General features: G+C 50.1%; 1 protein-coding gene across 1 annotated transcript in view; it reads left to right on the top strand.

Moving 5' to 3' along the window:
- The window catches only part of LOC121546662 (M-phase inducer phosphatase 2), a 37,457-nt gene extending 23,954 nt beyond the window's left edge, over positions 1 to 13,503 (top strand). Inside the window, exon 10 of the mRNA XM_045207442.1 lies at positions 13,300 to 13,503. Coding sequence (XP_045063377.1) covers positions 13,300 to 13,440 — 141 coding nt within the window. The 3' untranslated portion in view covers positions 13,441 to 13,503. The remainder of the gene's footprint in view (positions 1 to 13,299) is intronic.
- The last annotated feature ends 3,874 nt before the right edge of the window (positions 13,504 to 17,377 follow it).

Below are 17,377 nucleotides of genomic sequence, written 5' to 3' on the forward strand. Positions count from 1 at the left end.
AGGGTAGCATCCTGTATACGTCTCTGCCAAAAAATCCAAGTGTATCTAACTCCAAATCTATATTTATTGTAAAAACATGCTGAAAAATGCAGGAGCAATGTCTTTGACCTCTCTCTCTCTCTCTCTCTCTCTCTGTCTCTCTCTCTCTCTCTCTCTCTCTCTCTCTCTCGCTGTGTCTCTCTCTCTCTCTCTCTCGCTGTGTCTCTCTCTCTCTCTCTCTCTCTCGCTGTGTCTCTCTCTCTCTCTCTCTCTCTCGCTGTGTCTCTCTCTCTCTCTCTCTCGCTGTGTCTCGCTCTCTCTCTCGCTGTGTCTCTCTCTCTCTCTGTCTCTCTCTCTCGCTGTGTCTCTGTCTCTCTCTCTCTCTCTCTCTCTCTGTCTCTCTTCTCTCTCTCTCTCTCTCTCGCTGTGTCTCTCTCTCTCTCTCTCTCGCTGTGTCTCTCTCTCTCTCTCTCGCTGTGTCTCGCTCTCTCTCTCGCTGTGTCTCTCTCTCTCTCTCTGTCTCTCTCTCTCGCTGTGTCTCGCTCTCTCTCTCGCTGTGTCTCTCTCTCTCTCTCTCTCGCTGTGTCTCTCTCTCTCGCTGTGTCTCTCTCTCTCTCTCTCGCTGTGTCTCGCTCTCTCTCTCGCTGTGTCTCTCTCTCTCTCTGTCTCTCTCTCTCGCTGTGTCTCGCTCTCTCTCTCGCTGTGTCTCTCTCTCTCTCTGTCTCTCTCTCTCGCTGTGTCTCTGTCTCTCTCTCTCGCTGTGTCTCGCTCTCTCTCTCGCTGTGTCTCTCTCTCTCTCGCTGTGTCGCTGTCTCTCTCTCTCTCTCTCTCGCTGTCTCTCTCTCTCTCTCTCGCTGTCTCTCTCTCTCTCGCTGTCTCTCTCTCGCTGTCTCTCTCTCTCGCTGTCTTTCTCACTGTGTCGCTGTCTCTCTCTCTCGCTCTGTCTGTCTCTCTCACTGTCTCTCTCTCTCTCGCTGTCTCTCTCTCTCTCTCTCGCTGTGTCTCTCTCTCTCGCTGTGTCTCTCTCTCTCTCTCTATCACTGTGTCGCTCGCTCTCTCGCGGTCTCTCTCGCTGTCTCTCTCTCTCTCTCGCTGTCTCTCTCTCGCTGTCTCTCTCTCTCTCGCTGTCTCTCTCTCTCGCTGTGTCTCTCGCTGTGTCTCTCTCTCGCTGTGTCTCTCTCGCTGTCTCTCTCGCTGTGTCTCTCTCTCTCTCTCTATCACTGTGTCGCTCGCTCTCTCGCGGTCTCTCTCGCTGTCTCTCTCTCTCTCTCTCGCTGTCTCTCTCTCGCTGTCTCTCTCTCTCTCGCTGTCTCTCTCTCTCGCTGTGTCTCTCGCTGTGTCTCTCTCTCGCTGTGTCTCTCTCGCTGTCTCTCTCTCTCTCGCTGTCTCTCTCGCTGTGTCTCTCTCTCGCTGTCTCTCTCGCTGTGTCTCTCTCGCTGTCTCTCTCGCTGTCTCTCTCTCGCTGTCTCTCTCTCTCTCGCTGTCTCTCTCTCTCTCTCGCTGTCTCTCGCTGTCTCTCTGTCTCGCTGTCTCTCTCGCTGTGTCTCTCTCTCACTGTGTCTCTGTCTCTCTCTCTCGCTGTGTCTCTCTCTCTCTCGCTGTGTCTCTCTCTCTCTCGCTGTGTCTCTCTCTCTCTCTCTCTCGCTGTGTCTCTCTCTCTCTCGCTGTCTCTCTCGCTGTCTCTCTCGCAGTCTCTCTCTCTCTCGCTGTCTCTATCTCTCGCTGACTCTCTCTCTCTCTCGCTGTGTCTCTCTCTCTCTCTCTCTCCTCTCGTTGTCTCTCTCTCTCGCTCTGTCTCTCTCTCTCGCTCTTTCTCTCACTGTGTCTCTCTCTCTCTCTCTCTCGCAGTCTCACTGTCTCTCTCGCTCTCACACTGTCTCTCTCGCTCTCTCTCGCTGTCTCTCTCTCTCTCTCTCGCTGTCTCTCTCTCTCTCGCTGTCTTTCTCACTGTGTCGCTGTCTCTCTCTCTCACTGTGTCTCTCTCTCTCACTGTGTCTGTCTCTCTCACTGTGTCTCTCTCTCGCTCTCTCTCTCGCTGTGTCGCTGTCTCTCTCTCTCGCTGTGTCTCTGTCTCTCTCACTGTGTCTCTCTCTCACTGTGTCTCGCTCTCTCTCTCTCTCGCTCTCTCTCTCTCTCGCGCTGTCTCTCTCTCTCTCGCTGTCTCTCTCTCTCTCTCGCTGTCTCTCTCTCTCTCTCGCTGTCTCTCTCTCTCGCTGTGTGTCTGTTAGATAGTGGTTGTAACTGGTCTCTCCCTCTGTCTCTGTGTCTGTTAGATAGTGGTTGTAACTGGTCTCTCCCTCTGTCTCTGTGTGTCTGTTAGATAGTGGTTGTAACTGGTCTCTCCCTCTGTCTTTGTGTCTGTTAGATAGTGGTTGTAACTGGTCTCTCCCTCTGTCTGTGTGTCTGTTAGATAGTGGTTGTAACTGGTCTCTGTCTCTGTGTGTCTGTTAGATAGTGGTTGTAACTGGTCTCTCCCTCTGTCTGTGTGTCTGTTAGATAGTGGTTGTAACTGGTCTCTGTCTCTGTGTGTCTGTTAGATAGTGGTTGTAACTGGTCTCTCCCTCTGTCTGTTAGATAGTGGTTGTAACTGGTCTCTCCCTCTCTGTCTGTTAGATAGTGGTTGTAACTGGTCTCTCCCTCTGTCTGTTAGATAGTGGTTGTAACTGGTCTCTCCCTCTGTCTCTGTGTGTCTGTTAGATAGTGGTTGTAACTGGTCTCTCCCTCTGTCTGTGTGTCTGTTAGATAGTGGTTGTAACTGGTCTCTGTCTCTGTGTGTCTGTTAGATAGTGGTTGTAACTGGTCTCTCTCTGTCTGTTAGATAGTGGTTGTAACTGGTCTCTCCCTCTCTGTCTGTTAGATAGTGGTTGTAACTGGTCTCTCCCTCTGTCTGTGTGTCTGTTAGATAGTGGTTGTAACTGGTCTCTCCCTCTGTCTCTGTGTGTCTGTTAGATAGTGGTTGTAACTGGTCTCTCCCTCTGTCTCTGTGTCTGTTAGATAGTGGTTGTAACTGGTCTCTCCCTCTCTGTCTGTTAGATAGTGGTTGTAACTGGTCTCTCCCTCTGTCTGTGTGTCTGTTAGATAGTGGTTGTAACTGGTCTCTCCCTCTGTCTCTGTGTGTCTGTTAGATAGTGGTTGTAACTGGTCTCTCCCTCTGTCTCTGTGTGTCTGTTAGATAGTGGTTGTAACTGGTCTCTCCCTCTGTCTCTGTGTCTGTTAGATAGTGGTTGTAACTGGTCTCTGTCTCTGTCTCTGTGTCTGTTAGATAGTGGTTGTAACTGGTCTCTCCCTCTCTCTGTGTGTCTGTTAGATAGTGGTTGTAACTGGTCTCTCCCTCTGTCTCTGTCTGTTAGATAGTGGTTGTAACTGGTCTCTCCCTCTGTCTCTGTGTCTGTTAGATAGTGGTTGTAACTGGTCTCGCCCTCTGTCTTTGTGTCTGTTAGATAGTGGTTGTAACTGGTCTCTCCCTCTGTCTCTGTGTCTGTTAGATAGTGGTTGTAACTGGTCTCGCCCTCTGTCTTTGTGTCTGTTAGATAGTGGTTGTAACTGGTCTCTGTCTCTGTCTGTTAGATAGTGGTTGTAACTGGTCTCTGTCTGTTAGATAGTGGTTGTAACTGGTCTCTCCCTCTGTCTCTGTGTGTCTGTTAGATAGTGGTTGTAACTGGTCTCTCCCTCTGTCTCTGTGTGTCTGTTAGATAGTGGTTGTAACTGGTCTCTGTCTCTGTGTGTCTGTTAGATAGTGGTTGTAACTGGTCTCTCCCTCTGTCTCTGTGTGTCTGTTAGATAGTGGTTGTAACTGGTCTCTCCCTCTGTCTCTGTGTGTCTGTTAGATAGTGGTTGTAACTGGTCTCTCCCTCTGTCTGTGTGTCTGTTAGATAGTGGTTGTAACTGGTCTCTCCCTCTGTCTGTGTGTCTGTTAGATAGTGGTTGTAACTGGTCTCTCCCTCTCTCTGTGTGTCTGTTAGATAGTGGTTGTAACTGGTCTCTGTCTCTGTGTGTCTGTTAGATAGTGGTTGTAACTGGTCTCTGTCTCTGTGTGTCTGTTAGATAGTGGTTGTAACTGGTCTCTGTCTCTGTCTGTTAGATAGTGGTTGTAACTGGTCTCTCCCTCTCTGTCTGTTAGATAGTGGTTGTAACTGGTCTCTCCCTCTCTGTCTGTTAGATAGTGGTTGTAACTGGTCTCTCCCTCTGTCTGTTAGATAGTGGGTTTAACTGGTCTCTCCCTCTGTCTCTGTGTGTCTGTTAGATAGTGGTTGTAACTGGTCTCTCCCTCTCTCTGTCTGTGTCTGTTAGATAGTGGTTGTAACTGGTCTCTCCCTCTCTGTCTGTTAGATAGTGGTTGTAACTGGTCTCTCCCTCTGTCTGTTAGATAGTGGTTGTAACTGGTCTCTCCCCCTCTGTCTGTTAGATAGTGGTTGTAACTGGTCTCTCCCTCTGTCTGTGTCTGTTAGATAGTGGTTGTAACTGGTCTCTCCCTCTGTCTGTTAGATAGTGGTTGTAACTGGTCTCTCCCTCTCTGTCTGTTAGATAGTGGTTGTAACTGGTCTCTCCCTGTGTGTCTGTTAGATAGTGGTTGTAACTGGTCTCTCCCTCTCTGTCTGTTAGATAGTGGTTGTAACTGGTCTCTCCCTCTCTGTCTGTTAGATAGTGGTTGTAACTGGTCTCTCCCTCTCTGTCTGTTAGATAGTGGTTGTAACTGGTCTCTCCCTCTGTCTGTTAGATAGTGGTTGTAACTGGTCTCTCCCTCTGTCTCTGTGTGTCTGTTAGATAGTGGTTGTAACTGGTCTCTCCCTCTCTGTCTGTTAGATAGTGGTTGTAACTGGTCTCTCCCTCTCTGTCTGTTAGATAGTGGTTGTAACTGGTCTCTCCCTCTGTCTGTTAGATAGTGGTTGTAACTGGTCTCTCCCTCTGTCTCTGTGTGTCTGTTAGATAGTGGTTGTAACTGGTCTCTCCCTCTCTCTGTCTGTGTCTGTTAGATAGTGGTTGTAACTGGTCTCTCCCTCTGTCTCTGTGTGTCTGTTAGATAGTGGTTGTAACTGGTCTCTCCCCTCTCTGTCTGTGTCTGTTAGATAGTGGTTGTAACTGGTCTCTCCCTCTGTCTTTTAGATAGTGGTTGTAACTGGTCTCTCCCTCTCTGTCTGTTAGATAGTGGTTGTAACTGGTCTCTGTCTCTGTCTGTGTGTCTGTTAGATAGTGGTTGTAACTGGTCTCTGTCTCTGTCTGTGTCTGTTAGATAGTGGTTGTAACTGGTCTCTCCCTCTCTCTGTTAGATAGTGGTTGTAACTGGTCTCTCCCTCTGTCTCTGTGTGTCTGTTAGATAGTGGTTGTAACTGGTCTCTGTCTCTGTCTGTGTGTCTGTTAGATAGTGGTTGTAACTGGTCTCTCCCTCTCTCTGTTAGATAGTGGTTGTAACTGGTCTCTCCCTCTCTGTCTGTTAGATAGTGGTTGTAACTGGTCTCTCCCTCTCTGTCTGTTAGATAGTGGTTGTAACTGGTCTCTCCCTCTGTGTCTGTTAGATAGTGCTTGTAACTGGTCTCTCCTCTCTGTGTGTTAGATAGTGGTTGTAACTGTTCTCTCTCTCTCTCTGTGTGTCTGTTAGATAGTGGTTGTAACTGGTCTCTCCCTCTCTGTCTGTTAGATAGTGCTTGTAACTGGTCTCTCCCTCTGTGTGTTAGATAGTGGTTGTAACTGGTCTCTCCCTCTGTCTCTGTGTGTCTGTTAGATTGTGGTTGTAACTGGTCTCTCTCTCTGTCTGTTAGATAGTGGTTGTAACTGGTCTCTCCCTCTCTGTCTGTTAGATAGTGGTTGTAACTGGTCTCTCCCCTCTCTGTCTGTTAGATAGTGGTTGTAACTGGTCTCTCCCTCTGTCTGTTAGATAGTGGTTGTAACTGGTCTCTCTCTCTGTCTGTTAGATAGTGGTTGTAACTGGTCTCTCCCTCTGTCTGTTAGATAGTGGTTGTAACTGGTCTCTCCCTCTGTCTCTGTGTGTCTGTTAGATAGTGGTTGTAACTGGTCTCTCTCTCTGTCTGTTAGATAGGTGGTTGTAACTGGTCTCTCCCTCTGTCTCTGTGTGTCTGTTAGATAGTGGTTGTAACTGGTCTCTCCCTCTCTGTCTGTTAGATAGTGGTTGTAACTGGTCTCTCCCTCTGTCTCTGTGTGTCTGTTAGATAGTGGTTGTAACTGGTCTCTCCCTCTCTGTCTGTTAGATAGTGGTTGTAACTGGTCTCTCCCTCTGTCTGTTAGATAGTGGTTGTAACTGGTCTCTCCCTCTGTCTCTGTGTGTCTGTTAGATATTGGTTGTAACTGGTCTCTCCTCTCTGTCTGTTAGATAGTGGTTGTAACTGGTCTCTCCCTCTCTGTCTGTTAGATAGTGGTTGTAACTGGTCTCTCCCTCTGTCTGTTAGATAGTGGTTGTAACTGGTCTCTCCTCTGTCTCTGTGTGTCTGTTAGATAGTGGTTGTAACTGGTCTCTCCCTCTCTCTGTCTGTGTCTGTTAGATAGTGGTTGTAACTGGTCTCTCCCTCTGTCTCTGTGTGTCTGTTAGATAGTGGTTGTAACTGGTCTCTCCCTCTCTCTGTCTGTGTCTGTTAGATAGTGGTTGTAACTGGTCTCTCCCTCTGTCTTTTAGATAGTGGTTGTAACTGGTCTCTCCCTCTCTGTCTGTTAGATAGTGGTTGTAACTGGTCTCTGTCTCTGTCTGTGTGTCTGTTAGATAGTGGTTGTAACTGGTCTCTGTCTCTGTCTGTGTCTGTTAGATAGTGGTTGTAACTGGTCTCTCCCTCTCTCTGTTAGATAGTGGTTGTAACTGGTCTCTCCCTCTGTCTCTGTGTGTCTGTTAGATAGTGGTTGTAACTGGTCTCTCCCTCTCTCTGTTAGATAGTGGTTGTAACTGGTCTCTCCCTCTGTCTGTTAGATAGTGGTTGTAACTGGTCTCTCCCTCTGTCTCTGTGTGTCTGTTAGATAGTGGTTGTAACTGGTCTCTCCCTCTCTCTGTCTGTGTCTGTTAGATAGTGGTTGTAACTGGTCTCTCCCTCTGTCTGTTAGATAGTGGTTGTAACTGGTCTCTCCCTCTGTCTCTGTGTGTCTGTTAGATAGTGGTTGTAACTGGTCTCTCCCTCTCTCTGTCTGTGTCTGTTAGATAGTGGTTGTAACTGGTCTCTCCCTCTGTCTCTGTGTGTCTGTTAGATAGTGGTTGTAACTGGTCTCTCCCTCTCTCTGTCTGTGTCTGTTAGATAGTGGTTGTAACTGGTCTCTCCCTCTGTCTTTTAGATAGTGGTTGTAACTGGTCTCTCCCTCTCTGTCTGTTAGATAGTGGTTGTAACTGGTCTCTGTCTCTGTCTGTGTGTCTGTTAGATAGTGGTTGTAACTGGTCTCTGTCTCTGTCTGTGTCTGTTAGATAGTGGTTGTAACTGGTCTCTCCCTCTCTCTGTTAGATAGTGGTTGTAACTGGTCTCTCCCTCTGTCTCTGTGTGTCTGTTAGATAGTGGTTGTAACTGGTCTCTCCCTCTTTCTGTTAGATAGTGGTTGTAACTGGTCTCTCCCTCTGTCTGTTAGATAGTGGTTGTAACTGGTCTCTCCCTCTGTCTCTGTGTGTCTGTTAGATAGTGGTTGTAACTGGTCTCTCCCTCTCTCTGTCTGTGTCTGTTAGATAGTGGTTGTAACTGGTCTCTCCCTCTGTCTGTTAGATAGTGGTTGTAACTGGTCTCTCCCTCTCTCTGTCTGTGTCTGTTAGATAGTGGTTGTAACTGGTCTCTCCCTCTGTCTGTTAGATAGTGGTTGTAACTGGTCTCTCCCTCTCTGTCTGTTAGATAGTGGTTGTAACTGGTCTCTGTCTCTGTCTGTGTGTCTGTTAGATAGTGGTTGTAACTGGTCTCTGTCTCTGTCTGTGTGTCTGTTAGATAGTGGTTGTAACTGGTCTCTCCCTCTCTCTGTTAGATAGTGGTTGTAACTGGTCTCTCCCTCTCTGTCTGTTAGATAGTGGTTGTAACTGGTCTCTCCCTCTGTGTCTGTTAGATAGTGCTTGTAACTGGTCTCTCCCTCTCTGTGTGTTAGATAGTGGTTGTAACTGGTCTCTCCCTCTCTCTGTGTGTCTGTTAGATAGTGGTTGTAACTGGTCTCTCCCTCTCTGTCTGTTAGATAGTGCTTGTAACTGGTCTCTCCCTCTGTGTGTTAGATAGTGGTTGTAACTGGTCTCTCCCTCTGTCTCTGTGTGTCTGTTAGATTGTGGTTGTAACTGGTCTCTCTCTCTGTCTGTTAGATAGTGGTTGTAACTGGTCTCTCCCTCTCTGTCTGTTAGATAGTGGTTGTAACTGGTCTCTCCCTCTCTGTCTGTTAGATAGTGGTTGTAACTGGTCTCTCCCTCTGTCTGTTAGATAGTGGTTGTAACTGGTCTCTCTCTCTGTCTGTTAGATAGTGGTTGTAACTGGTCTCTCCCTCTGTCTGTTAGATAGTGGTTGTAACTGGTCTCTCCCTCTGTCTCTGTGTGTCTGTTAGATAGTGGTTGTAACTGGTCTCTCTCTCTGTCTGTTAGATAGTGGTTGTAACTGGTCTCTCCCTCTGTCTCTGTGTGTCTGTTAGATAGTGGTTGTAACTGGTCTCTCCCTCTCTGTCTGTTAGATAGTGGTTGTAACTGGTCTCTCCCTCTGTCTCTGTGTGTCTGTTAGATAGTGGTTGTAACTGGTCTCTCCCTCTCTGTCTGTTAGATAGTGGTTGTAACTGGTCTCTCCCTCTGTCTGTTAGATAGTGGTTGTAACTGGTCTCTCCTCTGTCTCTGTGTGTCTGTTAGATATTGGTTGTAACTGGTCTCTCCCTCTCTGTCTGTTAGATAGTGGTTGTAACTGGTCTCTCCCTCTCTGTCTGTTAGATAGTGGTTGTAACTGGTCTCTCCCTCTGTCTGTTAGATAGTGGTTGTAACTGGTCTCTCCCTCTGTCTCTGTGTGTCTGTTAGATAGTGGTTGTAACTGGTCTCTCCCTCTCTCTGTCTGTGTCTGTTAGATAGTGGTTGTAACTGGTCTCTCCCTCTGTCTCTGTGTGTCTGTTAGATAGTGGTTGTAACTGGTCTCTCCCTCTCTCTGTCTGTGTCTGTTAGATAGTGGTTGTAACTGGTCTCTCCCTCTGTCTTTTAGATAGTGGTTGTAACTGGTCTCTCCCTCTCTGTCTGTTAGATAGTGGTTGTAACTGGTCTCTGTCTCTGTCTGTGTGTCTGTTAGATAGTGGTTGTAACTGGTCTCTGTCTCTGTCTGTGTCTGTTAGATAGTGGTTGTAACTGGTCTCTCCCTCTGTCTCTGTGTGTCTGTTAGATAGTGGTTGTAACTGGTCTCTCCCTCTCTCTGTTAGATAGTGGTTGTAACTGGTCTCTCCCTCTGTCTGTTAGATAGTGGTTGTAACTGGTCTCTCCCTCTGTCTCTGTGTGTCTGTTAGATAGTGGTTGTAACTGGTCTCTCCCTCTCTCTGTCTGTGTCTGTTAGATAGTGGTTGTAACTGGTCTCTCCCTCTGTCTGTTAGATAGTGGTTGTAACTGGTCTCTCCCTCTGTCTCTGTGTGTCTGTTAGATAGTGGTTGTAACTGGTCTCTCCCTCTCTGTCTGTGTCTGTTAGATAGTGGTTGTAACTGGTCTCTCCCTCTGTCTCTGTGTGTCTGTTAGATAGTGGTTGTAACTGGTCTCCCTCTCTCTGTCTGTGTCTGTTAGATAGTGGTTGTAACTGGTCTCTCCCTCTGTCTTTTAGATAGTGGTTGTAACTGGTCTCTCCCTCTCTGTCTGTTAGATAGTGGTTGTAACTGGTCTCTGTCTCTGTCTGTGTGTCTGTTAGATAGTGGTTGTAACTGGTCTCTGTCTCTGTCTGTGTCTGTTAGATAGTGGTTGTAACTGGTCTCTCCCTCTCTCTGTTAGATAGTGGTTGTAACTGGTCTCTCCCTCTGTCTCTGTGTGTCTGTTAGATAGTGGTTGTAACTGGTCTCTCCCTCTTTCTGTTAGATAGTGGTTGTAACTGGTCTCTCCCTCTGTCTGTTAGATAGTGGTTGTAACTGGTCTCTCCTCTGTCTCTGTGTGTCTGTTAGATAGTGGTTGTAACTGGTCTCTCCCTCTCTCTGTCTGTGTCTGTTAGATAGTGGTTGTAACTGGTCTCTCCCTCTGTCTGTTAGATAGTGGTTGTAACTGGTCTCTCCCTCTGTCTCTGTGTGTCTGTTAGATAGTGGTTGTAACTGGTCTCTCCCTCTCTCTGTCTGTGTCTGTTAGATAGTGGTTGTAACTGGTCTCTCCCTCTGTCTGTTAGATAGTGGTTGTAACTGGTCTCTCCCTCTCTGTCTGTTAGATAGTGGTTGTAACTGGTCTCTGTCTCTGTCTGTGTGTCTGTTAGATAGTGGTTGTAACTGGTCTCTGTCTCTGTCTGTGTGTCTGTTAGATAGTGGTTGTAACTGGTCTCTCCCTCTCTCTGTTAGATAGTGGTTGTAACTGGTCTCTCCCTCTCTGTCTGTTAGATAGTGGTTGTAACTGGTCTCTCCCTCTCTGTCTGTTAGATAGTGGTTGTAACTGGTCTCTCCCTCTGTGTCTGTTAGATAGTGCTTGTAACTGGTCTCTCCCTCTCTGTGTGTTAGATAGTGGTTGTAACTGGTCTCTCCCTCTCTCTGTGTGTCTGTTAGATAGTGGTTGTAACTGGTCTCTCCCTCTCTGTCTGTTAGATAGTGCTTGTAACTGGTCTCTCCCTCTGTGTGTTAGATAGTGGTTGTAACTGGTCTCTCCCTCTGTCTCTGTGTGTCTGTTAGATTGTGGTTGTAACTGGTCTCTCTCTCTGTCTGTTAGATAGTGGTTGTAACTGGTCTCTCCTCTCTGTCTGTTAGATAGTGGTTGTAACTGGTCTCTCCCTCTCTGTCTGTTAGATAGTGGTTGTAACTGGTCTCTCCCTCTGTCTGTTAGATAGTGGTTGTAACTGGTCTCTCTCTCTGTCTGTTAGATAGTGGTTGTAACTGGTCTCTCCCTCTGTCTGTTAGATAGTGGTTGTAACTGGTCTCTCCCTCTGTCTCTGTGTGTCTGTTAGATAGTGGTTGTAACTGGTCTCTCTCTCTGTCTGTTAGATAGTGGTTGTAACTGGTCTCTCCCTCTGTCTCTGTGTGTCTGTTAGATAGTGGTTGTAACTGGTCTCTCCCTCTCTGTCTGTTAGATAGTGGTTGTAACTGGTCTCTCCCTCTGTCTCTGTGTGTCTGTTAGATAGTGGTTGTAACTGGTCTCTCCCTCTCTGTCTGTTAGATAGTGGTTGTAACTGGTCTCTCCCTCTGTCTGTTAGATAGTGGTTGTAACTGGTCTCTCCCTCTGTCTCTGTGTGTCTGTTAGATATTGGTTGTAACTGGTCTCTCCCTCTCTGTCTGTTAGATAGTGGTTGTAACTGGTCTCTCCCTCTCTGTCTGTTAGATAGTGGTTGTAACTGGTCTCTCCCTCTGTCTGTTAGATAGTGGTTGTAACTGGTCTCTCCCTCTGTCTCTGTGTGTCTGTTAGATAGTGGTTGTAACTGGTCTCTCCCTCTCTCTGTCTGTGTCTGTTAGATAGTGGTTGTAACTGGTCTCTCCCTCTGTCTCTGTGTGTCTGTTAGATAGTGGTTGTAACTGGTCTCTCCTCTCTCTGTCTGTGTCTGTTAGATAGTGGTTGTAACTGGTCTCTCCCTCTGTCTTTTAGATAGTGGTTGTAACTGGTCTCTCCTCTCTGTCTGTTAGATAGTGGTTGTAACTGGTCTCTGTCTCTGTCTGTGTGTCTGTTAGATAGTGGTTGTAACTGGTCTCTGTCTCTGTCTGTGTCTGTTAGATAGTGGTTGTAACTGGTCTCTCCCTCTCTCTGTTAGATAGTGGTTGTGGAACTGGTCTCTCCCTCTGTCTCTGTGTGTCTGTTAGATAGTGGTTGTAACTGGTCTCTCCTCTCTCTGTTAGATAGTGGTTGTAACTGGTCTCTCCCTCTGTCTGTTAGATAGTGGTTGTAACTGGTCTCTCCCTCTGTCTCTGTGTGTCTGTTAGATAGTGGTTGTAACTGGTCTCTCCCTCTCTCTGTCTGTGTCTGTTAGATAGTGGTTGTAACTGGTCTCTCCTCTGTCTGTTAGATAGTGGTTGTAACTGGTCTCTCCCTCTGTCTCTGTGTGTCTGTTAGATAGTGGTTGTAACTGGTCTCTCCCTCTCTCTGTCTGTGTCTGTTAGATAGTGGTTGTAACTGGTCTCTCCCTCTGTCTGTTAGATAGTGGTTGTAACTGGTCTCTCCCTCTCTGTCTGTTAGATAGTGGTTGTAACTGGTCTCTGTCTCTGTCTGTGTGTCTGTTAGATAGTGGTTGTAACTGGTCTCTGTCTCTGTCTGTGTGTCTGTTAGATAGTGGTTGTAACTGGTCTCTCCCTCTGTCTGTTAGATAGTGGTTGTAACTGGTCTCTCCCTCTCTGTCTGTTAGATAGTGGTTGTAACTGGTCTCTCCCTCTGTGTCTGTTAGATAGTGCTTGTAACTGGTCTCTCCCTCTCTGTGTGTTAGATAGTGGTTGTAACTGGTCTCTCCTCTCTCTGTGTGTCTGTTAGATAGTGGTTGTAACTGGTCTCTCCTCTCTGTCTGTTAGATAGTGCTTGTAACTGGTCTCTCCCTCTGTGTGTTAGATAGTGGTTGTAACTGGTCTCTCCCTCTGTCTCTGTGTGTCTGTTAGATTGTGGTTGTAACTGGTCTCTCTCTCTGTCTGTTAGATAGTGGTTGTAACTGGTCTCTCCCTCTCTGTCTGTTAGATAGTGGTTGTAACTGGTCTCTCCTCTCTGTCTGTTAGATAGTGGTTGTAACTGGTCTCTCCTCTGTCTGTTAGATAGTGGTTGTAACTGGTCTCTCTCTCTGTCTGTTAGATAGTGGTTGTAACTGGTCTCTCCTCTGTCTGTTAGATAGTGGTTGTAACTGGTCTCTCCCTCTGTCTCTGTGTGTCTGTTAGATAGTGGTTGTAACTGGTCTCTCTCTCTGTCTGTTAGATAGTGGTTGTAACTGGTCTCTCCCTCTCTGTCTGTTAGATAGTGGTTGTAACTGGTCTCTCCCTCTGTCTGTTAGATAGTGGTTGTAACTGGTCTCTCCCTCTGTCTCTGTGTGTCTGTTAGATAGTGGTTGTAACTGGTCTCTCTCTCTGTCTGTTAGATAGTGGTTGTAACTGGTCTCTCCCTCTGTCTGTTAGATAGTGGTTGTAACTGGTCTCTCCCTCTGTCTCTGTGTGTCTGTTAGATAGTGGTTGTAACTGGTCTCTCTCTCTGTCTGTTAGATAGTGGTTGTAACTGGTCTCTCCCTCTGTCTGTTAGATAGTGGTTGTAACTGGTCCCTCTCTCTGTGTGTGTAGATGCAGTGTGAGCCCCAGGGGTACCGACCCATGGACCACCAGGACTTTAAAGAGGACCTGAAGAATTTCCGACTGAAGAGCAGGACCTGGGCCGGGGAGCGCAGCAAGAGAGAGCTGTACAGCAGGCTGAAGAAGCTATGATACCCCCCTACCATACTGCCCCCCTAACCCCCTACCATACTGCCCCCCTAACCCCCTACCATACTGCCCCCCTAACCCCCTACCATACTGCCCCCTACCATACTGCCTCCTACCATACTGCCCCCCAACCCCTACCATACTGCCCCCCTACCATACTGCCCCCCTAACCCCCTACCATACTGCCCCCTACCCCCTACCATACTTTGCCCCCCCAACCACCATACTGCCCCCCTACCCTCTACCATACTGCCCCCTACCCCTACCATACTGCCCCCCAACCCCTACCATACTGCTGCCCCTAACCCCTACCATTGCCCTAACCCCTACCATACTGCCCCTACCATACTGCTCCCTACCCCTACCATACTGCCCCTAACCCCCTACCAATGCCCCCTAACCCCCTACCATACTGCCCCCCCTACCATACTGCCCCTAACCCCCTACCATACTGCCCCCCTAACCCCCTACCATACTGCCCCCCTAACCCCCTACCATACTGCCCCCTACCCCCTACCATACTGCCCCCCTAACCCCCTACCATACTGCCCCCTAACCCCTACCATACTGCCCCCCTACCCCCCTACCATACTGCCCCCTACCCCTACCATACTGCCCCCCTACCCCCTACCATACTGCCCTAACCCCCTACCATACTGCCCCCCTACCCCCTACCATACTGCCCCCCTACCATACTGCCCCCCTAACCCCCTACCATACTGCCCCCCTACCATACTGCCCCCCTAACCCCCTACCATACTGCCCCCCTACCATACTGCCCCCCTACCATACTGCCCCCTAACCCCCTACCATACTGCCCCCTAACCCCCTACCATACTGCCCCCCTAACCCCCTACCATACTGCTCCCTAACCCCCAGAGATACCTGTACAGCAGGCTGAAGAAGCTATGATAACCATACTGCCCCCCAACCTCACCATACTGCCCCTACCATACTGCCCCCCTAACCCCTACCACACTGCCCCTAACCCCACCAACTGCCCCCTAACCCCCTACCATACTGCTACCCTACCATACTGCCCCCCTAACCCTACCATACTGCCCCCCTACCATACTGCCCCTCTCACCCCCCTACCATACTGCCCCCCTACCATACTGCCCCTACCATACTGCCCCCCTACCATACTGCCCCCCTACCATACTGCCCCCCTACCCCTACCATACTGCCCCCCTACCATACTGCCCCCCTACCATACTGCCCCCCTAACCCCTACCATACTGCCCCCACCAACTGCCCTCACCATATGCCCTCTACCCTACCATACTGCCCCCAACCCCTACCATACGCCTCCTACCATACTGCCCCCCAACCCTACCATACGCCCCCCTAACCCCTACCATACTGCCCCCTAACATACTGCCCCTACCATACGCTCCCCTACCATATGCTCCCCCAACCCCTACCATACTGCCCCCTACCCCCTACCATACTGCCCCTAACCCCCTACCATACTGCCCCCAACCCCCTACCATACTGCCCCCCTACCATAGCCCCCCCACCCCCTACCATAGCCCCCTAACCCCACATACTGCCCCCTACATATGCCCCCCTAGCCCCTACCATACTGCCCCCTAACCCCCTAGCATTATGCCCCCCCTACCATACTGCCCACCAAAGCCCTAACCCCTAATACTGCCCCCAATACTGCCCCCTACCATACTGCCCCCTACCCCCTACCATACTGCCTCCTAACCCCCTACCATACTGCCCCTACCATACTGCCCCCTACCCCAACCATACTGCCCCCTACCCCCTACCATACTGCCCCACCATACTGCCCCCTACCATACTGCCCCCTAACCCCCTACCATACTGCCCCCTACCATACTGCCCCTAACCCCTACCAACTGCCCCCTAGCCCCTACCATACTGCCCCCCTAACCCCCTACCATACTGCCCCCTACCCCCTACCATACTGCCCCCTACCCCTACCATACTGCCCCCTACCCCTACCATACTGCCTCTAACCCCTACCATACTGCCCCCTAACCCCCTCACCATACTGCCCCCCCTAACCCCCACCATACTGCCCCCTACCCCCTACCATACTGCCCTCTAAATGCCCCTACCCCTACCCCCTAACCCCCTACCATACTGCCCCTACCCCTACCATACCCCCCTACCCCCTACCATACTGCCCCCCTACCCCTACCATACTGCCTCTCCCTAACCCCCTACCATATGCCCCCTAACCCCCTACATAGCCCCCCTAACCCCTACCATACTGCCCCTACCCCTACCATACTGCCCCCCAAACCCCCCACCATACTGCCCCCCACCCCTACATACCCACCATACTGCCCCCTACCCCTACCATACGCCCCCTAACCCCTACATACTGCCCCTACCCCACATACTGCCCCCAACCCCCACATACTGCCCCCTACCCCCTACCATCTACTGCGCCCCTACCATACTGCCCCACTCCCCTACCATACTGCCCCCTACCCCTACATACGCCCCCCAACCCCCTACCATACTGCCCCCTAACTCCCTACATACTGCCCCTACATAGCCCCCAACCCTCACATACTCCCCTAACCCCCTACCATATGTCCCCCTAACCCCCTACCATAGCCCCTAACTCCCTACCATACTGCCCCCCCTAATACGCCACCTACCATACTGCCCCCAAACCTACCCTCTAATACTGTCCACCCCCTACCATACTGCCCCTAACCCAATAGCCCTAACCCCCACAACAAACCACAGCCCACAAACAACCCCCACATACTGACCTACATATGCCCCCTAACCCCCTAATACGCCCCCCAATAGCCCACCATACTGCCCCCCTAACCCCCTACCATAGCCCCCCTACCATACTGCCCCCTACATATGCCCCTAACCCCCCACATAGCCCCCCACATACTGCCCCCCAACTACCAATCCTACCATACTCCCCCTACCATACTGCCCCCAACCCCCTACATATGCTCCCCGACCATACGGCCCCCCCAACCCCCTACCATACGCTACCCCAATAGCCTCACCCCTACATATGCATACAATAGCCAATACGCCCCCAACCCCACCAAGCCCAACCTACCATACCCCCCACCTAAAGCCCCCTAACCTACCATACTGGCCCCACCCTACATAGGCTCCCTAATACCCCAACCCCTAAAGCCTATCTACCATACTGCCCCCCTACCCCCTACCATACTGCCCCCCAACCCCCTAATACTGGCCCCTACCATATGCCCCCTAACCCCCTACCATACTGCCCCCAACCCCCTACCATATGCTCTCTACCATACTGCCTCTAACCGCTAACATACTGCCCCCAAAAACTGCCCCTAAACGCCCCACATAGCCCCCCACATATGCCCCCAAACGCCCCCTACCATACTGCCCCCAACCCACATAGCACCCACCATATGCCCCTAATATGCCCCCCTACCATACTGCCCACCATACCCAACCCCTACATAGCCCCCAACCCTACATATGCCCCTACATACGAACCACAAGTCCCCACCCCACCAAGCCCCCTAACCTACATAGCCCCTACCCCCACATACTGCCCCCTACCACTACTGCCCCCCTAACCCCCCCACCATACGCCCCACCCCCGACCATACTGCCCCCTACTCCCAACTCATACTGCCCCCTAATATGCCCCCTAACCCCTACATATGCCCCCATCACCATACCCCAATACCCCACATACTGCCCCTAATACCAATACCCCACCATACGCCCCTACCATACTGCCCCCTACCATACTGCCCCCTACCATACTGCCCCCTACATACCACCCACCATACGCCCCTAGCCCTAATAGCCCTACCCAAACTCCACAAACCCTACCATACTCCAAGTATGCCCCCCACCCCCTACCATAGCCACTCATACTGCCCTACAAAAATAGCCCCAAACCCCAATACTGCCCCCACCCCTAATATGCTCCCCACTC

Source organism: Coregonus clupeaformis, chromosome 25, assembly GCF_020615455.1.
Source record: "Coregonus clupeaformis isolate EN_2021a chromosome 25, ASM2061545v1, whole genome shotgun sequence".
Taxonomy (NCBI): Eukaryota; Metazoa; Chordata; class Actinopteri; order Salmoniformes; family Salmonidae; genus Coregonus; species Coregonus clupeaformis.